The 27,893-nt window shown below is 38.9% G+C and overlaps 1 protein-coding gene across 3 annotated transcripts; it reads right to left on the bottom strand.

Annotated features, from left to right (window-relative positions):
* Nucleotides 1-2,679: 2,679 nt before the first annotated feature.
* Nucleotides 2,680-23,369, bottom strand: acj6 (abnormal chemosensory protein 6). 3 transcript variants are annotated; one of them, XM_066394554.1, is made up of 6 exons: nucleotides 22,940-23,369; nucleotides 13,708-13,764; nucleotides 7,617-7,790; nucleotides 4,857-5,028; nucleotides 4,664-4,802; nucleotides 2,680-4,033 (listed from the first exon to the last, which is right to left on the bottom strand). In XM_066394554.1, exons 1-6 carry the CDS (start codon nucleotides 23,087-23,089, stop codon nucleotides 3,586-3,588), a joined length of 1,140 nt encoding a protein of 379 aa, XP_066250651.1. In that variant the 5' UTR covers nucleotides 23,090-23,369; the 3' UTR covers nucleotides 2,680-3,585. The 3 variants fall into 3 exon arrangements, with proteins under 3 accessions (XP_066250651.1, XP_066250652.1, XP_066250650.1); XM_066394555.1 differs by having other exon boundaries at nucleotides 4,860-5,028; XM_066394553.1 differs by having other exon boundaries at nucleotides 4,664-5,028; nucleotides 7,635-7,790.
* Nucleotides 23,370-27,893: the final 4,524 nt, after the last annotated feature.

The following is a 27,893-nucleotide window of genomic DNA, read 5'->3' as shown; positions in this document are numbered from 1 at the left end:
CATGGTTGCGAAATGGTTTTTCGATGCTCCCGTTTCGCCGAAATTGTTCCCCGGCATGACACTGACGCGTTCCGTCTGGGTTTGGCTTTTCAAACCTTTCTCTTTTTCCCTTATTTTATCTGTAAAAATTGGAGGTTTTGCTCAAGCAGCGGGGACATGAAAACCGCCCCGGAAAGTGTGTTTGTCAAAAGCCGCGTGCACGGGCAAAACCCTGGTTTTCGTGTTGTTTGGCATAAGGCGGGGGACACCTGTGCTTCCGGTCAGGAAATGGGGCCGGAAAGTCCGAGGATCCCCTTATGATTATTTGGATTTGGCCAGAGGACACCGGCCCTCAGGAGAATCGATCAAATTACAGCTCTGTTATGCACCTTTATCAACCATTCAATGCGGGTTCACTATTTGCTTCGTCAATTAATTCGAACACTATGTATTGATTCCATTTATTGGCTAACTGCAATGGTTCCTCAGTATTTATAGGTTTTGTTAATAAAGCAAATATCATACATATGACTGAATATTACTAGACAGGAAATCTAACCTTTTCCGCCTCCGTCCATTTTCGAGTAGAGCCCAAAGAATATTCCTTGTAAGGTGAATCAAAAAGGGGTTACAACAGTGTAAAAAAAATAAAATAATTTATGAAACTCTTTAGGGTAACTCACGTTGCTTCGCTTCGCTCGTCCCGTTAAACCTTACTCGTTACACAAAACTATGCATTATCTAACTGGTTGCATAAATAGCTAATGTATACCCGATTTGTTATTTATTCCTGTACGGTTGAAACCTGAATAGAGGTGTTCCTGAAACCATTATAATGGAGTGATTTGCCGCGTCAATTTCGCTCCATTTGGCTATGGATGACCTATATTATGTGGTAAGCAATCCTATATTTATAAAACAACAAAAGACGACGTTCGATTCCCTCGTAAAGGTGGACTTTAACGGCCCTTTTAAAAGTTTATAATCCGGACAAATACACATTAGACCAGTCTCCGCGGGACGCCCTCGTATACCATTAAAGGGCTCCCGGCAAATTTGCTTTCATAACGCGACTTTGATCCTTCCGTATTGTTTAATTTTCGACCGAGGACGAGATAAATCGCCCGCTCAGAATGCGATCAGTGGCGTAGCCCGTTTAGTGCCCTTAGGAGCCCTTTAAAAGAAGCCACGAAAGGCTTTGGTAGGTGTTTGTTGAATTCCGAAAATTTACCCAGATTTAAATTTTAAAATGCAATAGCTTCCCCAGTTCTATAGGACTATGAACTGTAAATGAGGTAAGCTTCCTTCTTTAAGGAAAGAAAGCGGGTGGTACCACATTCCGTTTAACCAGATTAACATGTCCCTATTCGGATGGGAACACTTTTGCTTTGGTCACTCTTCTAAAAGATTACAGAGGTTATACATGCACCCCCCCCCCCCTCTTTCAAGGGGGTCCCACGCCACTGTAAGTGAAAATCTGCAGCATCATTTTGAAGGGTAATGAATGAAGCGTAACTCTGTCTTTCTCTCCCTCTCTCGCGGAATGTAAAGATAAGTGACCCTTTTAAAAGTATTCATGCGTACGATATACATATGGTTGTACAAACAGACGGAAAGTTGAAACTTCTGGAGAGTTGTTATTGTACTCCGCGACGTGTGTATCTTTGCCGAGAGTTGTTTCTCGCCTCCCTTCTGTCGCATTGAGAGGGTGATACCGTGGGGAGCGCCTTTATACGGACAAATTATATACAAATATGGACTGCTGATGCTGATTACGTAGGTCGTCGGCTTTGAAAGGACCATTGTGTCGGTCCTACGGATCGTTTGATTTCAATGAGACGGTTTGTTTTGACGTCGCTGAGACGCCCTTTCCCAGCTTTTCTGAACTTTATTGCAAAGCACGTTATTGAATTTTTGAAAGGTTCCATCGCCACATACGCCACTGAAATTGCGCAATTGTTGTTGTTGTCGTTTACCTTGTGCTTCACAGTATGTAGGACAGTAGTATAGAGCATGTTACTAAGTTTTCATAGGAATTTCATAACTCACCCATCAAATTGGGGTTGTTCACCATCTAAAAATGTTAAGCACCCCCCTTAATTTTTAAAAGGCTTCACCAAGTTTTCACCACATAAAAATTATTTTAACCTTCCACGTGCGCCTCTGATGTGTTTATAAGAAAAATCTGTTTTTAATTTTCAATTTGACCGTAAAAAAATTCATTGGCGTTTTACACTTCTATTCTAGTTTCCTTTAAGAGTAAAAAATCAAGGTTCAATTTTTGTTGAACCAGGGGTTGATATTGATCTTATTTGAAATAGCCTGGAAGGTCCTTAATATTCTTATTTCAGTAATGATTTTTTTTTAATATATGCTTGTTTGTAATACGAGTTCGCATTTCTATGTTGTGTCATTCAGGGAATACTTCTACTACGCCTCTGTTGAATTAATGTTTTTCTTTTCTGCACTTTTACTACTTTCCAGATTTACCAATTTTCTTGATTTCCACATCTTCTTGACATCCACAAGTTTTGGTGTGTCTCTGATTGATTTATGAAATGGCCATCAGAAATAACTATTGTTTTTCTACATAAAAAATGGCATTTACACCTAAAAAGTTCAGCAGCGTTGCATGTTTTTCGTTCCATAAGAGCTTCATGATTACCACATTTTTAGAGGGATTTAAATAACAAGTCATGGTGGAATTAAACTGGACTTTATTTAGTACGGTCGTCAATGAAACATATGTTACAATAGCCTTAAACAAATTAAACAAAATCAATAAATAATTTAAAACTAAATAATAAATGACTAGAACACAGAGGTTTGCTATAAGCAAATTAATCCCTAACGAAGGGCATTTTAATGAGTATTTATTTACAATACGTTTCTGTTAAAAAGACCTAAGTATATGTACAGAAAAGTGGGCCTTATTGGAATTTTGCCATGTTGCCGCTATGAGGCGGCGTTGCCAAGACGTGGCAAAATTTCCCTAATTGGCTAGATAAGTGATATGTTTCGGTTACCCTGTAGAAGAATCGTGAGCGTTCAATTTAAGGGCAAAGTTTTACTCTCTATCTATGTAGATAAATTTACCTCGAGTATTGCTTCTAATAGTCGTTATTACAAAGAAACTACCTTATAGAAGTATTTACATTTTTTACACAAGGTAGGAGTTTCGGAATATTGCACTAATCAGTATCATGATAAAGAAGTAAAGTGAGCTATGAATACTGAATATTTTCATAATACTGATGTAGGGTTCTACTGAGCGCGCATCAGGGGCGCAGCCCTAGTACCTATATATACATCACATACGACGATTCGTATTCGCAAATTCGTTTCCATGAAACCTCAGTTTGTCGTATAAAAAAATTGTACTACTTATTAACCTATACATTAGCTACATTGCCTCGCCTCGGCGTCAGGAGGCGAAGCCCCTAGGGGCCTAAAGAAGAATCCCGTCAGCAGCATGAGTAAAATTTTACAAGAGCAGCTTTGGCCAATATATCACAGCACAAAACAGTATTGCACGTTCCGTTTCTTTGGAAATCTGCCCCATTGCCACCTTCCCAACCGCACTTAAAATCCGAAGCTGACCTCTGGTCAGTGCTGCGCCGCGAACTTCATCCTCTTCTGCTTCTGCCTCTGATTGCAGAACCACACGCGCACCACGTTCTTCTTCAAATCCAACTTTTCTGCTATAGCGGCGATCTTTTCGCCACTGGGCCGCGGCTGAACCGCAAAATATGCCTCCAGGCTCCTCTTTTCCGGAGCGGCTATGGAGGTCCTCTTTCTCTTCTTCTCGCCAGCAGGGAGGACACTGGGCGCATCTGGGTCTCTTCGCTTGTTTTTGGCCTGCGCCTCGGCTTCCTCCAGCCACGCCTGCAGGATTGGTTTCAGGGCAATCATGTTGTTGTGGGAGAGGGTGAGGGATTCGAATCTGCAGATCGTCGATTGAGAGAGGGCACCTACCCCCGGGAGTTTGAGGTTGGCGAGGGCTTTGCCCACGTCCGCCTGGGTAACTCCCAGTTTGATGCGACGCTGTTTGAATCTGCAAACAAAACTGAAAGGTATATTTCGTGGGAGTGGGCGCTTGAAAGCAGGACGTTTCGACCACTGGAATTAACAACTTCAGGTTACAAAATTAATGAAGTGAACAGAGGTTCCTGCAAAGTCTGAAGATGCCAGCTGCAGTAGTCAGTGAAACGTCGGGTAAATATTGTCCCTATTTATTAGCCGCATGCATATTGAAATCAAAATATATTCTCCGTGAAGGAAGTCTCCAAGAAATTTTTGATAATTAAATAATACTGTTGCTTTGAGAAATCTAGAAATCTTTATGAGATGTAAAGGGATTCTTGAGAGTTTTTAAAACTGCAATTTTTTACGTCTCATTCTATGTACGAATATGTCGTTTTCGATAAACGGAAGCCGGCAGGTGGAACCCCGTACGACCGCTCCATTAAACCTCATTATGCAATTATAGCCTTTATTATTCGTCATGAAATACACTTGCAGGCAATAAATCGATTTTTCATTACGAATTATTAAACGCATTTATTGCAAATAAATTGACTGACCTGAATAATAAACGGGTCGCTTAAATATTAATCATCCCCGTGTAATAACCCTTATTTATATGGAAATCTTGCGCATATTGCCGAATTTCCCGAGAAATTACCTCTCGGCAAAAGCCTCCAATTCCCTGGGATCGGTGTCTGCATCTGGATGAAGGCCAGCGACAGCGGCAGCTGCCGCCGCCGCAGCCATCGCTGATGTATGGTGTGCTCCTGGGTGTCCACCGTGTCCTGGGTGGTGTCCTGTAATGAATTGATAGTAAACGTATAGGATAGAAAAATAGTGTATAACTTCACTACCTGGTGCTCCATGGCCAGACAGCGGACCTCCATGGTGGTGGTGGTTCATGAAGTGATTGGTGCCGTAGGCCGAGTGCATATGCGAAGGAGTTTCGGACATGGGTGTCAATGTCGTCATGGAGGAGGACGAAATGGGGTCCAGCATTTCTAGGCCGTCCATGTGGCCCATCTGAAAAAAAAACAAAGAAATCAGAATGTAATTAAACTTAAGAATAAGGACACTGTCCCCCGGCAATGACGTTAGAGTGACATTTTTCCAAGTTCCATCTTTAACGTCATCTTGACGTCAGAATGACGTATGTTTGATGATGTTGTCAATTGACATGGGAATATTGCTTTGCCTAGATCAATTTGAAGTCAGTTCTGGCGTTTTTCGGTGTATAATTGATGTCAATAATAATTAGTTTTCTCTCACACAAACATGGCTAAAACAAACGAAAAAAAAGTAAACGTATTTTTTCCACATTCGTAGTTTCCATTGCATGTTTTCCCGCGTATGTGTGCGTTTCGAAAATTATGATGCAATCATGACACGGGGCCGTAAAAATGGCGCAGTAAACGGGAATTTTATTTTATGGGCCTCATTCGGGGGCCGCATTCAGTGCCCTCGCGAAATTTTATGTCTCATTTGCATGGAAAATATTGCAAAATGCACTAGCTCGGCCTTTATGATGATAGAAATGGCGCGTTATTGCGAATTTCCGAAATGTAAACGCTAATAAAGTGCAGGATGGGTTTTATTAAGAGGAACTCGTTTTAGACACTTTGTATGGAGTGTATTTTTCTTTCTTAGCGGCTTTAAGATCACCAATCCCGCAATAGATCTTTTTTATCGATTCCGCTATACAATTAGGTTCACAAAGATGACAATAAGAGTATTTCCCATCAATGTGCTGTCTCTTTTGCAGCATTACTGGTATTATGCGATCAGGACTCGATGCCTGAAGCAAGTGTTACACTGACAATTTATTCAGGAATTTATTCGCAAAGTCGCTTCATGAATTAAATCACGTATGTAAAACCCCTTTGACAATAACATTTTTGCAGTGAATTAATTCACGAAGATATTTGCAACGTTATTGACGAATTAAAGCACGTTCCGTCAATTTTTCCGGGGATTCAGGGTTTCTAACTCACAATACATTATAACATGCTAAATATTGAGATCATGATGAAAATTTTTCATTATTTATTTACTTAGTTTTTATATCTCTCGTTTATTATGCGTGTGCGCAAAAAAGGTGTGCGAAATAAGATAGAATTCTAGCGAATAATGTAAAAACATTTGCTTAGAAATAGTAACTGATGAAAGTGACATAAACCAGAAATTGTACGTCCCAGTTCACGAACCTCTAAAAGTCAATATAATATGAGCAGACTCACGAATTAGTTCGCGAATTAATTTATTAAGGGAGGGTGAGTGTAATATTAGATTTATATGCACTGAATTCATACACGGCTCATTTGATCGCCTCGTTGAAAGCCACCCAATGACTTAGAAATCGAGTTTTGTTAGAGCGCACTGATGAAGCAAGTACAGTTGCGCACCTGTAGAAAATGATTTTACATTTAATCAATAAAATTTTTTTTAAACTGAAATTTTGCAAAATCCCTTTTGTGGCTTCCCAGCGCTGTTTGGAGTTTTAAAAATATGGAAATTTTGCCTTTAAAATGGCGTGCGATGTGAATCTTTAAAACGCGAAACGACGGAAATATCGTTGCTATGAGAGTCCGTTTAAAGGTGAATATGTTACTTGTGCAGTCTGAGAAAAAAAAATGTTTAATAGTTAATGATGGTAAATGCTGTAAGTATCTTATTGTTTCCAATATCCGGATCACCTAGTATTGAGTGACGATGGAGTCAATTGTTTGTAGTTGTAACACTGGGCTTCTTTGCATCATATCACCTCACCATATGTAGTGAAACTTCCCGAAATCTGGGATGCTCTTAAACTCCAATCCCCGGATTTTATGATCCGGCTGTTAGGTTTGTCACCCTGATAAAATATCTGGGAATACATTATGACCGTAAACGAAGGGGCGTCCTGATACAGAACATTTGGCCGTAATACGGGAAAATGCGCATTAAAAACCATCCCCGGGGGGGCCGTAAATTTGACATAACAATATAGAAAAACAAATGACAGAAACTCAAATGGTCATCACCTGATTTGTTGCATTATAATAAATAATGAAAATGTGAAATTTTAACAAACCAATTGCATATTTAATGCCAATGAAATTTACGCGTGAATGTTTAAACGCTTTGGCTAGATTACGGGTGAAATTTTAATACCTGCTAATGTTGGTAAACCGCCCCTGGTTATAAAAACTTATTGTTATAGTGCGGCACTGGCCTAAAAAAAGAAACAAAAGCTGTGCCCCAGGGGCTACTTGGACGCACGCAATGCCATGATCATTTGTTTATTTGCTTATCCGAATTTATCTCCCTGGAACAATCCAAACTTAACCCCGAATAGAAACAATGCCTGCAGAGAAGGGCAAACACTCAAAAAGGCGGCACATAATGCACGATATACGTGTGCGGCAACAGTACATAACATTTGACAAACGGCCTTAGACAAACACCAAGGGGGCCGCGGACATTTCCCCCGGGGGCGTTGTGGGGCCCACGGGGGAGCGCGCGCGTGTTACAGAACGTCAAATGACCACTTTACACCATTGCCGGGCCTTAATGATGAAAAACGGCCCTTGAGGGAGGATGTGAATCATTACGCGGTGCTAGGGCTGACTTACATGATACGGTCTACTAACCGGAGGTGGTGCCGTCATACTGTGGTGGTACATCATGTCGTGCTTGAGCTGGGGTAGGCCGCCGGGGCCCCCGGAGCCCTGGTGCTTGATGTCGACGGCCGCCAGGGCCTCGGCCCGGCTGATTAGGCCGTCATTGAGGCCCGAGAAGATGTCTCCCTGCAAAAGAGTGAGCCGTAAACGCATGTGCAGGGATATTTAAAAAATCCTGTATGGATAAAAAGAGCTATTAAAACGGCTGTATTATCGAGCAGTTCATCTGACAACGGCGTATGTTTACATTTCGATATCGACCGATCCGGGGGCAATATAAAATCAAGTCGCTCCGGTTTTACATGGACACGGAATTATTACCTAGATTTCGAAATTGCCTTGTCCACGATGCTTGCGTTTTATCGCCATAAGTTTGAAGAATGCCTATCGCACCTCATGGCTAATAGGCACCAATCACACAATGTTGAGGTGTCAATAAGTCTTTTACACACTAATATGCCCGTACATGTTTTAATAGTGTACTGTTCTAGACCATTTGGTACATTCTCCAATATTGATTTTATGAAAAAAAATTTAAATACATTTTACAACTACATAGTGCAATAGAAGACTTTAAGAATATCTATGGTTTTGGCTTATTCTCAAAACACGGTACTTCCTCCTGCCCTATTTTTCAGGTGTCTCTCTCTACTCTATTACACAATACGTGTGACTCTCCTCTTCTCTGTGCCACTGTGCACATTTCTCTGTCTAATTACTATTTGACTATTCTGCTACCAAACTTCAGAGGTTCGCTTCTACCTAGATAATCTCCTTGAGAACGGTACCCATGTCTCAACTTGGTACTCCATATTTTGGTTCCTATTAGGAAGAGCTCTAGATTAAATGGGAAAAAATTGGATGTGGGATCGTAACCTAAATCCAATCTCTCCATTGAGGGAATGAAAGCTAAATTTATTTAGGTTCTAAGATTCTAAGGGTCTGATATAGCAAAATGTTGGTTCTGTAATCGACATATTCATTCGTTTAACTAACCTGGCAAATCTAAACTCGAAAAAATGATATTTCTACGATAAATTCAGAAACCAGAAGAAATCATAAATACCTGAATTTTCACGTACAGATTTAATACCTTTACATGGTTGGAAAACCTGAATTTCCATTTACAAATCTGTGACCTAATCCGATCTTATAGAGTCCTGAATTTGTGGCTTTGTTGACCTGAATTCCTGCTGAAAAATGTCGCAACTAAAGCTACAAATGTTCGAATTTTCACATACAAAATTAGCACCTTGAGGAAATATTAAAGTCTTGAGTTTCCAATTAAACTCTTAAAGACCTGAATTTGTAACTTTCAGGACCTGAATTCCTGTTAAGTCCGAAAATTCAAAGTTTAGGTAACTTTACCACTTTTCAAACCTTAATATTCATAGTAGTCCACAATATCTCTCTAGCCATCTAATCCATAATATCCTTTTTTGTATTTTAATGTAGGTGTGTTTTACTGGTCTTTTACGTCGTTGGATTTGAATGTTTTTGTATTTTATAATATGTTTTTTTTTTATATTTTTTTGCAGCTTCTGCTGAAAATCCCAGACTTGGACGTCCCAGCCAAGAGAAACCAGAAATTCCTGCCCAAGAACGATTTTCCATGGTTTAGAAATTGGTAAGAAAATTTATATCTAAACTTCCAATTTGTCTGAACCTCTCGGCACTCTCTCTTATGAGGCTTACAAGGGTTTGCATACAACTTCTTAATATTCATAACATTCAATGCATCAAGTGTTCCTTTACACTGGGGAAAAACGAGAAATCGTCATTATTGTCCAATCATACTTATTATTACATGTGTATCTACAAATGAAGGGAAATTATCATCGATACAACCCTCGCGTGTTCCTTACCCTATTACGAACATTACCGCGCTTATTACGGAAATTTCGTTTCGAGCAGACCTCAAAGACTTTAAAATAATGTTGCCCTATTAAGTGTCACTATAAACCTCTTTGTCTATTTTGGAGGAGCTGCAAAAGTGGTCTAAATCAAGATTATTTTTTGGACGGTGACACAAATTAGAAGGGGAAATTCCTCGGAAGCAAGGCAGAGACCTCCGATAAAAACCGGCTTAAATATTGAAGAAAGACGGTCTAATAAACATGTTGCAAAATTTATGAAGTCCCGTAATGCTCCACACGGTAAAAGGTCCTAAATTATTTATGATTTTTTGCGCCGACTTCAGCCGTTTACGTTTTAATTCCGACGGTCCTCGTTTAAATTTACTCGATTCGAAAGTGTGATGAGATCTGCGTTTGGCACGTTTGTCAGTCGTTTCGGTGTGGTCGAATAGACGCAAAAACACCACTAAAAGCAGTCAAATATCTTCGACAAATAATTGTAGAAAACTCTAAGTCATAGAATGATTAAATTCAACTTTCCTGAGGATAAATTGTTTAAGATTTCTTTGGATACAGGGGTTTATCTCTTATTCCAGTATTTTAACCTCCGTAGGGAACAAGTAACTATAAATTTTTTTCTTCATGGAAACTTCCAAAGAACTCCTAATCGAAGCCTCCACTGACGACTTCCAAAATATAGAATCTTATCTCACTACATCCAGCTATCTTTGAGACATTCTTAAATATTAGATTTTAGTCTCCGTGGTAGACTATCAAGTTCTAAATTTTAATTAAGTCACTATAAATTTTTATTATGAAATTTAGATCATCATTGTAGACACCTCCAGTCAGTTGTTGAATTTTATCCTACAAAGAAAAAACTCTTTTGCTTTAAATATCTAAATACGCAAGCCTGTCTTTGTTAACATCGAGTAAATGCATTTAAATTGAGAACGTAGGACGAGTCGAAAGTAATAGAGCATTTTTTAAAAATTAAAAGATTAATTTAAGTAGGGATCAAAGAAGTACTAGACGAGTACGAGTAGTGTATGAGTATACAACTAAACATAAGAATTTGGCTTCATGAGAATAAGGAATCCAATTACGTTAAGGTCACAAATTCAAGTCTTTAATGATCCAATTTTTTACCTAAAAATTCAGGGTTTTATGTTTGGATTCTTGCACGATTTACATCTGATGTTATCAATGTACAGCTAGAACTTTGGCGTAAAACAATAAAACCTACAGCGATACATCGCTGTAAAGATACATCGGATTCATTTTCAATCAAGAATTTATAATCTAAAATGATCTTTTAAGGAGTCGAAATCTTGAGTTAAACGTTAATGTATCATATTGAGTATTCTTAGGTGCATATGTATTCTTGAATTAAGAAAGAAGAAAAAGAAAAAAGAAGAAAAATCAATTTTGTTGTGGGTTTGTCTACATTTCTGTTAAGTAAATATGGTATCGACATAAAGCTTCAACCTGCATAAGGTAATTCTTTTATTGACTTGAGAATGTCAAATTCTAATGTCGTGTAAATACTGCCATAGTGCATTTAAAGGAAGAAAATACTTAAATAAATAGACACTACTTCAATTAATCTTTTATTTCTAATAAATTTTTGATTACTTTCGATTCGGCCTATATTTTTAATTTAAATGCATTTAGTTGCTATTTACTAAAAAAGTACCATAACGATTTAATTTTGTTATCGAGGCTTTATCGGTAAACTCATATTATTTCACTACATTTTTATCTCAATCGTATCTTATTTGAATTTTCGATTAAGATTTTCCCACACATTTCACTTCGCTATTGCGACCAATGAAACCCCACAGTAATTGCGAATTTAGATATTCAAAACAGATATCTATTTTTCTCTGTGTAGAACCCTGAAACGATCTGAAAGAATTCAGGTATCTACTTTTCTCTATGCAGAACCTTGAAACGACCTGGAATAATTTATAATTAAAAAAAAGTAACTTTATAGACCCGACTATGTGAATTGAGAGACCTGTATTTCATTAAAAAAATTACCACTCTGAAGTAACTCGAAAACTTGAATTTCTAGTTAAAAATTTGTGACCTGAAGGAACCTTAAAAACCTCAATTTGTGAACTTCAAAACCTTAATTTCTTATAAAATTGCGAGTACCTAAAAAGGTGAATTTCTAGATAAAAATTTGTAACCTGAAAATACCTGAAACTCTTGAATTTTTTACGACCTTAACAATCTGATGTTTAGTTAAAAATAACTAACGGGAAATTAAATTTTTTTATTTCTAGGTAGAAGTTCAAGCTTTTTCAGACGACAAATTCGACCCTTAAAGATCACAAGTTACAATAACAAGTGTTTAACTGCAAATTCAGGTCTGGTTTTAAGGCCATAAATTCAAATCTTTTAATTCTTGTCACTTCGTTTAGTTTCAATTATTTAAAATCTTTAATAGTATTATAAGGGTCTTGACCTATGTTTTAGACTCTTGCAAGTCATCATCAGTGCTTCTGTGCAGCATTTTCGAGGGTTTATGTATTATCTGAAGCATATTTTATGCGCGATTCAGAGCTGAAAGTCTGAAAAAGGCAATTTTAGCGAATTCCGTGGCGTTTTGAGTGACATCTGACGCCTCGTCGGGCACCTATCGTAAGTTTAAAAGTTTCGCAATTTTATGAATACTTTTAGATCCCCGTTTGGTCCCTCGTGTATTTTTAGACGAGGAAATCAATGGTACAATTTTACGCAAAAAATGTTTTACTTTGAAAATGACATAAGTTTTTCCCCTCTCCTTCTCTGCCTCTCTCATTACCCTCTTGGACGAGGGAGCTCTGAGAGAGGCGCATTAAAGTGCAAATCGTCATCAAAAATCATTTAAAACTCTCGGAGATAAAGCACTTTAAAGCGTATAAGAGGAATTAAGACGTTTTAAACATAAAGCTTAAAATTTCGAAATGTTGTTTGACGAACGCGGCGGGGATGGGGTGCGTCTAAAAGTACAAAAACAAGGGCCCGGGGGTGGTCGGAGTTAGTTCTTACTGCTCATTTATAATTCATCTGCCCCACTGTGTTTTCCCCGCCGTCAGCGGACCAGTGGCGGCGCCCAGTTTGTTATATATTTAGAACAACTATAGGCTATAATTTGGATGATTCAATAAGGAATATATAACTTAATCGGCATAGACTTGTCCTAATTAGATCCTAACCAGGCCAGTCATGTGTAGCTCTGGAACAACGAAATGACACACGAAGTATGAAGTGACAATATGAAAAATGACACACTAATCCATAACGGCGAAATTAGAGGAGGTGGCGTCAGAACGATCATCCTTACATCTTATACACAGTGTCTCACAAAAAGTAGTGCAAATGAGTATAGCATAAGGCAACTTTAGCTAAATTGCTCCATTTTTTACCCTGTAGCATTCAATACTCGTTTGTACCATTATTTTTGGGACACCCTGAATATGTGTCGATTTTGCCGGTACGTAACGCATATTTGGATTCCACCACATTTAGTTTTTTTATATCACCGATTTTGAGAAATTTTAAATTAATTTGTGACAGATAAAAACGTGTCCGTGTTCACGCTAGAAACCACTCATGAAATGTTGAAATGAAAAATTAATTCTTGTTAATTTCTGGACTCAGCTTTATTAATCCGCGTTTTGCAGGGTCTCGGCTAATTTCACAGTAGAGTAAGCGAAAGGGAAAAGACAAATGAGGGTTGTAAACCTAACCTTTAAATAAAACCGGGCACTCGTGATAAATCTACCCCGGAGCTACCCCTGCATCGGCGGAACTAACGAGCAGGCAATGGAATTACGGCGATTATCACTTGTCATGGCTGCCATAACTCTTCATCTGTTTCAAGGTAGACTGGATGCAGTAAGACCGATTGTTTCCGGGGGTGCGCCTGTTACTTACTCCCCGACGGAGGTGTAAACAAATTACCGAAGGTCGTTAATTATTTACGTCTTGAGCGACTTAATCTTGCGCTTCATTTGTCACCGGCTCGTTTAATTGCGGTGTTTCAAAAATTGACGCCAGCTTTTAATTTCTAATTGCGCGTCTGAAAAATTAATTCGCGGCTTTAATGACTTTAATGTCAGTCACGGCTTCAAACTTAATTTAACTCGACTCATCCTCTCGACTGCGGCATTTAACTATAATCAAAATTCACTCACATTGTGTCTCGGAGACCACGAGTTGCACATTATCGATGCATCTTCTAGAATTCGGCTCTGAAACAAGAGAAAAACACATGTAATTCACTTCAACTCTACAGGGTGCCACGTTAGCGTATAAGGGTTTTCTGCACGTGCAAGGGAATTAGCGGCGATGCCGGTAATTGCGCGGGCACGTGGCACTAAGTGATATGAACATAATTTGTTTAGTGTCTGGATGTTGGCTGGTGTCGGAGGGACACTTAAAGCGTAAAGGGGTGCGTCTAACAAGGAATCTGACGTTTTAAAGGGAGAATTTCGATTAGGATTAGGCAAAGTTGAGAAATGGCAAGGGGGATTATTATGAGCGACCTTGTACAGGTGAAAAATGAATGAGTATAAGTTCAGGTGAAACTAAGTGGTAGGCGGTCCAAGGTAAAGGAACCTCTGTGAAAAACTTGAATTGTTGTCACTCCCCATGTTCAGTACAAAAAACAAAACAACTTTCGATGATCGTCCAAAATTAGTTCAAGAAGTAATTAACCACGAACCTGAAAATTCCCTAAAAATTACCCCAATAAGGAGAGAACAGGTGAAGGGTGATTATTTTATTGAGTAAAACACTTAAGGGACTTATTTTCTTAAAAATAAAACTTTAGAGGTTCTTGAAAATATGAAAAATTTAAGGAGCATTCGATTGATCTTTAAGGAAATTTGAGAATCCCGTTCGAAATTTTTTGAAGCTTTCACTGTGTCGTCAAATCTAGTGGTATAGAAACACTGTTGAAAATAGATTGGCAAAAATTCAGAGATGTGCCTCACTTATCACTGGATTTAATTTTTTAGTGGAGTCAGTGGATGGAAGTTCATTTTTTTCAGTAGATTTCATAACATGGCTTAACCTACTCATAAATCCAACTCTCCAATTGGCAAATCCTCAATAATACAGAGCCATTAAGCAGCCGCGTGCTGCGCAAAAAAGGGCCAAATCCCTTAAAAGCTAATTGCGTCAGCCAATTAAACATGCAAATTCCCCACATGTATGATGGGCCGAATTTTGGAAAATATTCCGCAACCGTCTATGAAACATTCAATGGTTTTAGTGCGGGATTACCCCGGACACGCACCACCGAAATCAAAGCAGTCAAGTGGTACGCGCACAGGTGCGTAACAAGGGGGACATAAAGAGGGCACGCAAACAAATCTGGTAAGCCCGAGGTGATGCCTCCATATGTCCCGTCTAGTTCCACTTCGGCGGGTGCATTTTTCATCCCCCATATTTTATTCATTAGGCCGATCCGGATATTTTAAACGCATTAGGGAGCGCGTGCCTTTTTTCAATCTCTGCTTGTTGATGGACATGTTTTGATTGTTTTTTTCCTTGGTCATTGGCGTGGAATTGAGGAATTCAAGGAACGGCGGGCAAGTACACAAGAACTTGTTGAGAATTGTTGTATAGTAGGATTAAGTCTGAAATTTTCTTGTTGAAGTTGAAGGATTTTTTTATGGGGCGCCACTGTGATTATTAGTTTTAAAAAAATAAGTTTTTGCATTTACGCGTGTTTTTATATTGGTTTTGGCCAGTTGTATTCGGCAATTGGGGCCGCATGCAGCCGGGAAAACTCGGGAAACTCTCGTGGAAACTTTGCCTGGTGGGGGTAAAATGGCGTCGGCTCGGGCCGAAGGAAATGACGTGTCCGATCGATACGGCTCGGTCTGCTATTGGCCAGGGACGGCGGGGGCGGGGACAGCCGATTTTAATAGCCCGGTTTCCTCTGTTTCCGTGATTTCCACGACCAACGGTTTTTGTTTCTGTCGTGACGTTTCGCCAGCTGTTTCTTGCACCTGACGAGAGAACAATAATTTCCAATTTACAATCACGAAAAAATTGGAAAACTCTGAATTTCCCATGGAAATATTCACCCTTTCTTGCAGCCGTCCTTTTACTACAAAAGGTAGCGGGATGAAGTTAAAAACGGCGTGACAATTCATTACGAATTCATGGGCTCAATTGGGGCTCGAAGGGGTTTTCCAAGGGAGGAACAAACAAGGGAATCGTCAAGCTTCAACATCTGAAAATTTCGGCGTAAAAAATTTTTTACAGCATTGACGAAGAATTCAGGCGATCTCCATGCATAAAGACCCTGAATTTGACACCTCATTTCGACTGGTCCATTGAATATTGCAATTTATTGAAGAAACCATGGAAACTGCACACGTAACATTCCGTGAACACACGTCACCAGCACTTGTTTTCATGATGTATCAATCTTTGTCCATCTTCGTCTAGCACACTGGATGCTATAAGCAATATATTCAGGTGTATATGCCGGTCCTAATTGTAGAAAATACAGCATTGTGTTTCCGTTTTTATCTGGTTTTCGTAAACTATGCATGTAAAATATATTAAATGAAATTTTATATTATCTATATCGAATAAATTTCTAAAAAAATATGAATCCTATAGGAAAATATGAGAAAAAATCTCGAAAACTGTTGTTGAAATTTTCTCAGGATTCAGCAAATTAATTAGGTTTAATCCTTAGCGTACATAGATAATGTGGACTTTACGCAACATTTTTTCCACTTGATTTTCAACCATTCCTTCAACAAGTTTCGACGATGTTCAAACCCCTAAAATTAGCCCTCGAAAGCCACTAAATTGATTCAATAATTCGTAACTTATTAGTTGAGTGGTTTCGGCACGTGCGCCTTGTTTTTGGGGGTTTTTCGACCCTTTTCCAAAGGGGAAACACTTGGTTCGAGCTTTCCACATGTGTGTGTTTGTGTGTGTGTGTGTGTGTGTATGTGTGTGTACAAGTGCACGTGTCGATCGAGCTTCATGATTATAATAATTATTAATGTGACTGATATTTCGATCGGTTTCTACATGGCATGCTTTAATTGTATATGCAGGAAGAGTCGAATTATATTGTCATTCAATGAAATTTTGTCAGAGACTGATAAATTACCTAAAAGTGACCCTAATAAGAAGAAAGTAGCTAATCAAAAAAAGTCTAAAAATTGTCCAACCTCTGGTCGTTCAACGAAATCATGTCAGAAGTAGACAAATTGCCCAGAAAACCCCAATAAGGACAGTCCAATTAAGAGTTTTAAAAGAGTTCAAATTGAGGTCATTCAAATAAATTTTATCAGAGATAGGGCAATCACTTAAAAGCGACCCCAAGCCGCACCCAACAGTTAACCGAAAAAAGCGCAAATTGTGATTATTGAATGAAATTATGTTACAGATTGTAAAAGAGACCTCAATAGGAAAAAAGCATTTCTTTTAAAAACAATCTAAATTCTAGATAGTCAATGTACTGCTGCCTGAGGCTCTAAAATGATTCCAATACGTGGCCAACAGCACAAAACTGGAAATAGTCCATATTAAAATGCTTTTTGAAATTCTGTCAGAGACAAGCAAGATCCCTATCAGTAGAAATCATACATAATAGTATAATATAGCCAAACCGTGAGCTGGACAAAGACAAACCACTAAAATCACTAAGCCAATGTGCTAAAACAGGAAGGACGTAGTATAATTATACATATATGTTCATGGAATATTGAGTGTGGGGTTTTTGGGATATTCCCACATCAATCCTGCATTTTTCCCCACATTTACTAAACAATAGTTAACGTTTTGAGAGTTTTTGCTTTATTCTAAAGTATAATTTAAGTTATGTGAATATAGATAAGTATTTTTTCCTGAAATAGAGACAAGTTCCTCGCGTGCCTTCGGCCCTTCGCAACGGCCCTAATTCAATAATTGCCATATGGCCATAATCTGGCCTTTGATTGGTGTTGACACGCGATTTTCTGTATCGTTTGATGTATTAAAATGAGAACCAAAAAAAGTGGGCAAATGTAAAGTGGTAACCGAAGGAGTCTACGTAACTACTTGGAGCGAATTTTCCTTCCACTGACACTAAATTTCCCGGTAAAATCCCGGGGGCCCGATAAATTGCGGCCAGCAAGAGCCACTAAAGTTGTTAAATGAATTTACGGCCGCCGTATGTCGGACATTGGTCATTACTAAATTTATTGCGCCATAGCTCAGTTTTATCAAGAGAAATTCACCTGCGTGCCATGGACACGTAACTCCCTCAAGTTCCTTTCGAAACTCCTCGGCAGTACGTAGTAATTATCTTGATAGAGGAAAAGAAATGAGAGCTTTAATTGCGGACTAACTTCTTAATAACACCCGTATAAGTCCATCCCTAAGTATAAGGTGGTAGTTTGAAGTTCTCTTACGTATTTAAATTGAAAATTACCGTGAAAAAATTGAATAAATACGCTATCATTTGTCCATGGAAAGTTGTTTTTTCCGACGTTATTGCTTAACAAAACTTGTGTCGATAGCCGTTCATTAGGGACAAAGCTCCCGCTGGCCGCAGTATTATAGTTTCTTAAATATTTAATGTAAACGATAGGCGATAAATGGGGACCCTAGTTTTTTTCGGCCACTAATAGACGTGACAACGTTTCCTCAAGACCAAATCGACAGAAATAACAAAACAAATAAAACAAAGTTCTAGGCAAAATGGCGGATGCACCACATAATTTATTTGCAATAAAAATTTAAAATAATTGCTCGCCGAAATGATAGATGTGCCTTATTATCAGTCAGGCTTGAGGAACACAAAAAATATTTCTCGGCAAAATGGTATATTCCCTATATTATTGCTTTGAAGAAAACAAAAGGTATTTACAAACAATTCTTGCAAAAATGGTGGATGCACATAGTAATGAATCATGCCTGTAATATATGAACATTTGTTTTTTCTGGGCTACAAATCTTGGCCTTTGATAAAGAAGTTTGTCGAAAGTCGCGTTAAAAATGTACGAACCCTTAATAGTTATACTTAAATTTACTTGTAAAACTTTCTCCAACGGGTCGTCATTATAAACCATTCGAAACTAGCTGTTGACAATGTTAATAAATCATGGTCCACCTTAACGAAAACGAGACTTGTTTGATGTGAAAATCGAAAGTTTTCATCCCTCTTGGTGGTCAGACTTGTTGCAGATTTGTCACGTACATGTTATGTGCCCTGGATGGTTTGAAAGCAATCATTTTATGAGAAATTGGTATAACCTTTTTTTAATCAATTCTGTGAACTTAGTTCAAGTTCTGTTATTTTAGCAGTGTACACTTTTATGTATGTTAGACTAGTTTTTCAATTATCCTTTGCGTCATTTGATTAATTCAGGTTCATTAAGGAAACGGAGTTTGGTTTTTTAGATTCGAATAAAGTTACTTCAACTCTCTGAAATAAGATCTTTTCCGATTACTTTATCTTTTCAACCATGTTTCCTGCATATCTGGTTAGGTTGGAAAGGACCTCTAGAAAAAGGTTCATTGCGATAATTTGAAATTTTTAGATTAAGTCAAGTTTCTAGATTAAGCTAAACTAATCCGAACTATGAGGTCCAGTACATTTGATTAATAATTGTGCGTCAGGTTCAAAGAACTCCGTAGGTGCCTTTACATTTCATTCATTAAAATTCTACGCCTTCAAAACCTGTGAATTTTTCAGTCTTTCATCTGAATTGGTTGACGTTGGTACATATTTCCAAAACATCCAAAATGAGATTAATAGATATGAATGGTACATAGAGAATTAATGTAAATAATCCAACTAACCGGAATTAACCCGAACTAATAACAATAAATAACAATATGCATTCCCGGTCAGAACTAACCCTAATATGTTGACACATGAACGTCATATGTCTTTTGTCATCTCTCATCTGTAATGTGTAATGTATCACATATCTTATCTATCACATATTATGAACTCTTTATAACTTGCCATTAGTCATTTAAAACTTCATCTGTTCATAGTGTTTATGTAAGATTCGTGTGACACTTTTTGTCTCCATTTCGCTCCTGTTAACAACGTTAGCTCTCTTTCACTGCTTTCCCAGTGATTCTGAGGGTTGTCCAATTCACAATAACAGGAAATATTGCTCAATTCCAACACAATCCCCTCAGGGCGGAGTACCTTTGGGGCATTTCTGCAGCTTTTCATCCACTTTTGCGAGATTTTTCTGCTGAACTAGTATCGATAGTTTTGCGTCTCTAATTTTTTTGTTTTACCATCGGTGATACCAATGAATTTTGAGGTCTTTAAACATCGGCTAATCATACTTTTTTCAATTATGAAACATTTTACCTGGAGAACATTACAGAAACCTTTTTGGAGTGGGGGTTGCTCAAGACTTTAAATATCCGTCCCACTTCGACTTCTTGTCAAAATGTTCGTGCACGGATACCAACTCTAATAACAGCCGACCATGCGGCACGCTTTGACGACATATAATCAGTTGGTAACACTTGCCTCTGTTCCCACGGTGCTTCAGTGTCGCCAACCTATTATTAATGTGTTGTTAAGGGATGATTATTTCCAGCCCTCCGCGAGAAGCACGAGGTAACCCCCCTGATACGGGTTCCGCCACCTCAAACGGTGGTTTATCGAAATAACGGCGGTTCCGGTTGTTTGGCTCTATTAATAATTGTGTGGCCATTTGTGGTCAGTTTTGATATCGGAACTGTATGTTGGAAAGCCCTTTTCGGAGGCAGTGGCGTACGTGAAATTATAACTAACGTGTGTCAACGGTGGCGGAGGCGGCAGCATCCGAAGGGCTTGCATCATTGATGTACCACCTGAGCGCCGTTCCCGATTCATGCATTACTTACTAGATCCAGTTAGCGGTCCAATTTTCCTCGCAGAAAGCGATTTATATTACTTTCGGAGCGACTTTCGCTTAGAGCCGTTTTGATTTTGCCTTTCGGTGACGACATTTTGAGTCCCTTTTACTTTCCAAAAACAACAGAGAATTCCCGTCGCCCCCAAAATTTATTTTGATCTGGATTTGTGGGAAAATTTACCACTCTGTTGTTCGATGGTCGAAGCATGAAATGAATAATGAGACACGGTGGCCGGTTCATTTGCTTTGTGATTCTGCTGTGGTTCATCGAATTTGGTGTTCATTCATTTAAAAAATTGCCACATTATCAAGTGCTTAAAATCTACAATTTAGAATTCCTAAATATAGATCATCAGTGTTTTCTTTTTTAATCCATAGATTCCTCACTGCATTAGATTCTGCTGAGCTTTACGAAGTACGAAAGAATGGTAGTCCTAGACTTGTGGTTTCTATTGTTTCTAAGTTTTAAGTGGTTATAATTCAATTGCCCATTGTACCGTGTACTTAAATTCTCGAAACAAAGTGCTTTAGAATCAGAATCTCAATACTAAATCTCAGTCTTGCTCTTGGTGTTTTTGTTTCTTAGCTCTAAGTAACTTTAATGAAATTCTTTTCTTTTCCAAATTTTGGCTCTGTCAATTCAAAATTTCCTACTATGCGAAGGATTTAAAGTTAAAAAAACACAATACTCCAAAATATGCTCTGCTTGCAGCGCTAATTTTCAGATATGTCACAGAAAAGATATATGTTTTGATATATATTCTGAACTCTAAATGATTTTATTACCCCAAGTATTTGATCCTAATACTTTAAAATTACCCTCTGGATCAGGTACTTAAATTTCAAAAGACTGTTCTCCAGGTTATGCTTTAACCCCAGTGTTAAATCCTATACTTTTATCTACGTCTGTTTCCGAGCTCAAAATGATTAATGTAGTTTCTCAATTTTGCAAGATTTTGTCTCTATTAATTTAAAAATGCACCACTGAGGTACCTGTTTAAGTATTTTAACTAAGTGCTTCCGAAGGTGCTCTAATTCCAATACCAAGTCATAGAACCCCTTCATATTTCTGAGCTACAGAAAATCCTCAATTTGCATTGAAATGTTTCTTTAATTTCTAAATTTCAAGAAATTAGAACTATTTTTTTTCCTAAATTATTTTTGAAAATTACAGAGATCTGCTGGTAACTTGGATTAAATTTGGGATTAAGCACTGTAAAGTCACAGAGTTCAATCCACGAATTGTAGCCTCTTCAGATTCTGAGCTTAAAATTACTAAACCTTTATTCCCCCAATTTAGATTCATATTTCAGGCATTTAATTCTAAGATGCCAAGAGATTTTGTATTTTTTAATGTTTAATATTAAGCATTCTTTGGTGTGTCTTAATTAAATAATCAATTCTCATTTATACGAGCTGTAGCTCTGCAAAGATACAGCTTGCATGGATAAGAATTTGCTCAGCCTGTTTCTAAGCTCTAAATTAAAACATTTTTTGTTCTTTAATTTAGATCAATTTTACCTGTATTAATCGTAAAAAATCTCCATTTTAGAGAACTTTTTAACGATTCTTAAAAATTTGGTCTTAAATACTCTCAAGCGTCGTCTACTCCCTATTATTACAACCTAGTTATTATCCCTCGGTGCTCAACACTAAACCCATTTCTTAATATTTTTACACAGCCCAAATTTCTGAATAATTGCTATGATTCTGACTGACATGCCAATTAGGTAACCAGGCGCACATAATGACATTATCAGCATAATGTCTTGTATATGGTAATACGGTCCATACAAAATTCATATCGTGTTTCCGATTCCCTGTCACGATTTCGGCAGTAAATGTTTAATAGCGACCAATATTGCTTAATGTAATTGTAAACAACCGGAAAATTATAGTTTTCGATCGCTTATTAATATTAAAAATGCTGTGATAAAGGGCGTGGCCGTCGGAACGTAGTTGGAAATTTTATTGGAAGGCCGAAGACACCGTGCTTTCCAGTTTTCACCGTAAATTAACAGTACTTAGACGTAATGACACCTTTTAAGCAAATACACGACCCATCATTGATTTTCGATTAGGGCCGGTGCATAGGGGCCCCAACTTTTGGCCAGTTTCCCATGGATTGATATATTTGCCAATAAGGGCAACCCCCTCAAATACAAACATCATAATTATTTGTTATTTCGGCTCTGACATATGTGTAGGTGCTCGTTCTAATTCGATGGTTGTTTATGTGCATCGAAAATCTCAAAGTTCTTATTCAAAGTCTTAAGTGGAATAAATCTTAAAGATAGCTTTATAACTCGAGTCTCCCCTCTGCCTAACAAATTAACGCCCTAATCCCAATAAACAACTCTGAGCATAATGGGCTCATCGGAATGATTCTTTATGTCGAGGGGTCTTGAACAGTTCAGTTTATAGGGGTGTTAATAAGTTAGTTGTGCAAATTTTCTATTATTCCCTGTAAGTCTTAATGGGAGTTAGATTTATCTTTCATTATGTTTGAGGGTGAAAATCTGGGTTAGTCGCTTACCGACGGATTGGGCATGCACCGCCTGGGCATGGGTTCCGGGTTTCTGTATGTGGGCGAGTACCTGCCGGCAAAACAAGCCCCCGACGACGTAATGGGGCCGTGCAGCCCCGTGGGGCCCTTGGCCCCCATCATCTTGTCCGGAGAGTACATGTTACCGCAGTCTTTTCTCAGCCCCAACTTCACACGCTTCTTCTAAACATTATTGCCAATTTCCGGTCACATTTGACTATATAGTTCCACTTTTCAGTCCTATTTAAGTCTGAACGAGCACGTAGGGTACTATAGGATGAGTATTACTAAAGCAAAGTGTCCTCAGTCCTCATCAACCGTCACCGCCATAATTAAAATCTTAAGTTTCAACTTGTGAGATCACACAATGCAAATGTCTATGCAAGCGGATTCTTGGGGGTCCAGAATCGCACCCTCTTCCGGCAGGGTGGTTTAATGTACACTAGTCTGGCTGCCATTGGAATCGGGACTTGAGTGGCGAGAGCTAGGGGGGCGCAGGCGCCCCCGAAGGCGCCCGCCCTCCGAGCCGCATTCGCCCCCGACAAATTAGTGGCATTTTGATGGTGTATGGATTTTTGAATTGTTATCAAAGGGGTGAATAGAGCGGCGCCGGCATCACGACTATGAATGGGAAATCACCGATCGTCTCACGGTGACGTAAAAATACACGCGCATCCGCCATTTTGTCTCGGTGACAACTTGTTGAAGGCCATTTTGTTGCATTCATAATTTAAGAAATTATGTTGCGTACGGTTTAATTGTTTTAAAAAATATTTGAAAAATTTTCTTGTTTTCGAGATATTTTTATAAAAACTCGAAAATTTCCTAGAAGTAAAGACACACATACAAGTAGCAATGCTGCAATTTTATTTTATTTTTTACTCAATGTCATGCAATGTTGCCGAAATTTCTAGACATATGAAACTTGTACAACTGAGTGAAAAATGTGTAATATTATATTTTCCTAACAGTCCCCCCCCCCCCCCCCCCCCTACTTTTTTAACGGTAGGCCGCCATGTATTAGTTTCTTTATGATGTCATTTGATGGCTAGGTATACATTATACGCCGATTGCAGATTTATAAAACGTAATATGTCACGGTAATGTCACTTCTACCGTCATGGATTAATATCTAATTTATACAAAAATGACGGACAAAACTGTAACTAATAATGGTACATCTACTTATCCTAGATCGTTGATCCAGGAGCATATTGACTAAGTTTACCTCGAAGACTTTCTAATTTCTTAAAAACTTACACTTATTGCCAGTGTGTCTATAATATCTTATTTTAATATATGAGGATGGAAAATAATAAATCATGATTCTGGTAGGGGCGAAAGTAAATTTTGAACTGTGTGTAAATTATTTTCAGGGGATGAAAATTGTGCTCAGGGGGGTTGATTCTAGGCCTTCGACTACATGTCTTAGGTTAGCTTCTGCGCCGTTGGTGTGCGTTTCAGGAGTAATTGTAAATTTCAACCCCCGAGGCGACAACCGTGATCCCGTTAAATCGATTCGTTCTAACAACAATCTAATTAGAATCCTGTACTCGAGAGTAAGAGCAAACAGAATTAGGCCTAACCAAACTTAAACTAATTGGATACCTCGCCCGTAAAACTATGTCGGCGCTACGCGGGGGTGAAATATGCAGTGGAACCACCCGCCATCTGCCATTGTCAAACAGAAATCGAGCTAATGAGAAACATTGCCGCAGGGACCGCTACTAATCAAACGCACCGTATCCACTGAGGCCAAATACGCTTAAAAATTGGAGTCAAAAGTATAAAAAGGGAGATAAATCACCCAAGATTAATTGTCAAAAGTTATCGGAAAGTAATTCTCTATCAGTGACAGGGACAAGTACGCGAACCGAAAAACCGAGTAAAATTATAACTTTACATTGTATGATACACATTTCTTTTTTAGCTTCGTATTTTGTGATTATAGATTTTGACCCGCAACAAATTGGGGTTTAGGTCCACTGTACGGTACCTCGAGGCGCAATAATAATATCGATACGCGATGAAAAAGCTCGTTAAAAATCCGGTTTCATGGACCAACTTATTATGCCCGGGTTTGTTTGTGTTCATTTTTTAATTTAGCCCGATTAAAAATTGACGGGGATGTGCCCTTAGCGGGCTTTTTACCTGGTTCAGGAGCCCCTAGATTTTTGACATTAATGCAGCCATCAGACACACAATACAGCGACATGCAATCCCCACGAGAGGCTCCCATGCATTTCGGGTTGTTAGAGCAAAATAATTACTTGGAGCCGTGATTTAAAATTGGTGACGCGCCGAAGTGCTTTACAACAATCATTCCATTATCTTGTCACTTAGTCGGATTTCCCTTTAGGATTAGGAATCCGGGCTGATAGAGAAATATCCGACTCGTGCATTATTCAAGAACCCCCTTGATTAAAACTAATGCCCTGGGTGGGACACTATTGCTACCACTACGTTGCTCATGCGATGTTTCGAATATCTAGACATCCTCTTGACATTCTCGTCGGGCGCGAAAACGCAACGTTCGGCATGCGATACATAAACATGCCGATGCATATTTGATGGGCGATCTTTGGCAAGTCGTCGCCCGAATCACCAGAGGCCCATAACTCATATCGGAAGCCGTATATCAGAAAGCGATCGGCCTCATTTATTTTTCATGGGAGCCGGGACCTACAATAAAATCGAGCCGGGGAACACGGAGTGACAACGCGGAACCTTTTTGCCTTTCAGATTTCGCCGAATATAAAGAGGATCTTCGTTTGAGCCGCGGAATACAAAGCAGTCCGGGAAGGAGGAAGCTAGCCACCCATTTGATTATACTACGGAATGAACAGCCACATTATACCGAATTGGGCCTAATTTCGTGACATGTACGCCGTATTCGCCATTTTGGCGGGAAAACCTCCAAACCTTCTGTGTATGCAAAATTTTCTATATTGAGGCATTAATATTTAAACATTTTTAGTATCGTTGTACCGTGCAGGGCCAGCCTTAACTAAAATTAACTCCTTGTTTAACACAATTTCATCTAGAATCTGCAAAAATATTCCAGAGGTTCTTATTCTGAAACCACTGATGTAGCAATGGCGCACCTGACTTTTGTTTTTAAAAGCGCACGTGAAACTTTGATTGAAACGCCTCATTAGAAAAGAGTTCTCTAGATCAATTGAATCGACGCAGCTAAAATGTATACGGTATCTATCTAAAATCTCCCCCCCTCTTTTTTGAACTTGTTCATCTTAACCGTATCAAAAATATTACTTTTTGACGAATATTTAGTGTACTGTTTGTTTTCTGAGTACTCGCATTTTCTTGTCATGAGATCTGAGGTCATATTTAGAGCCCCATGATCAAAAGGCTCCCAAAAGATTTCGTTAGTCTGAATTACTTCTTATTGGCCTACGAGGAAAACTTCCTCCTAGGAAAAAATTGGAATCTTCAATAGCACTTTAGTCTTCCTCCAAGGTAATTAAGTAAGTAGATGGACAAGGACATGGAGTATTTTATATGAATCGTTTTTGCCCTAAAATGAGGTCTGAGAGTACCATTTTTCTGTAGTCTTTAGTCATGGAAGACGCTTTTTCTGAGGGGTTAAACCGCATATTTTCCTATACCAATGGGAATTTCCGTTAAAGAAGAGAATCAAAACAGCTTTGCCACAGAAAAGAAGCAATAAGCTTCACTCAATACAGTAATAGAATGTAGTTTTGGCACCTTCGATAAGTCACCTTTTGACTTGACTACAATGTTTCTGACTGAATTAGTATCTTGGACACATGGTGAATAAAGGAAATTGCTCTCTCCTAATTGAGAACAGTAACGTGAGTAACATTAACCCAAACTTATTACTTTAATCATTAGATGGTTTGTTTGCGTGGTTTTATGCTTGAGAGATAAAAGAAAGGAGCTGAATATAATTCTGAAGCACTCGCATCCCCGGTCCGCCGCTCTCCGCCCCCCGTTTCCATCGAGTACATCAGTACGAAACGGCTGCATGCTCACGTGCCATGCCGGGCCCCCGGGGGCCCCTAACACGGCAACTCAGTCGCACTCGCCTGCCCGGAGTAAGATAATAAAACCGACTTATGGGGCACAATTACACAAAATATATTCACGGTTTTTTATCGCTCCTTGCGGCAAAAGAATGGAGCCATTCTTTTATTGTTCCTTGGAGTGGCGAGGGGGAGTACGCGAGTCGGCGTGTAATTGTTTTCCGACCTTGGCATGAATTATTATGGCAAATCGGGAAATTCCCCGTGCGAAGCACGGTAACGACCTAAATAAATCCTGTTAATAAGATACTCGGAAAGACTAATAGGCATAGACATCAAGAAGTGTCGGTCTAACGCCCTAGTAACAGCCAATTTGTTCTCTGTCCCGGTTCATATTGAGATAAATATCCTTTGGTTTGGGGTTGTCGCTTCGAGGGCTCAAGCTTATTTGCCATTTTAGGACCTCTGTGTTACTTCCGGAACTCACGCAACACCCCATCTGCGGAATGATTGTTTTTCTAAGTGTAACTGCGGCCACTTGTAGATGCGTGCTTGAGAGAGGGAAGGTGCGTATCAACGTCACGTGTCCGATGACCCCGCTCGATTTGCCATTTTAGATGGGGCACGTGACCGGTTCACGTGCCCCCCCTTCCCAGATCTTAATCGAATTACTAATGTATCCGATAATTGCATAACCCATATCGACGGCAGTCCCTAATTGAGTGTTCCAATTTGTTTTCTTAAAGTTTGATGAGTCTCCGGGAATGGGTGGAAAAAATGACTGTCAATATATCCGGGCGATCGCTAAACGAAAAGCGAACTCCCGAGCGGTTTACCCATCAATCCGACGTTGGAGGTGTCAAGTCCCCGTTTAGAGAAACTGAACTCCTGAATAAAAGAGCACCAGTTCGCCAGTGTTAAAAGCCAAGGAGGTAAATTAT

This window comes from Euwallacea similis, chromosome 10 (genome assembly GCF_039881205.1).
Source record: "Euwallacea similis isolate ESF13 chromosome 10, ESF131.1, whole genome shotgun sequence".
NCBI lineage: Eukaryota > Metazoa > Arthropoda > Insecta > Coleoptera > Curculionidae > Euwallacea > Euwallacea similis.
The sequence above is the reverse complement of the archived record's forward strand: the minus strand, read 5'-3'. Positions and strand labels throughout refer to the sequence as shown.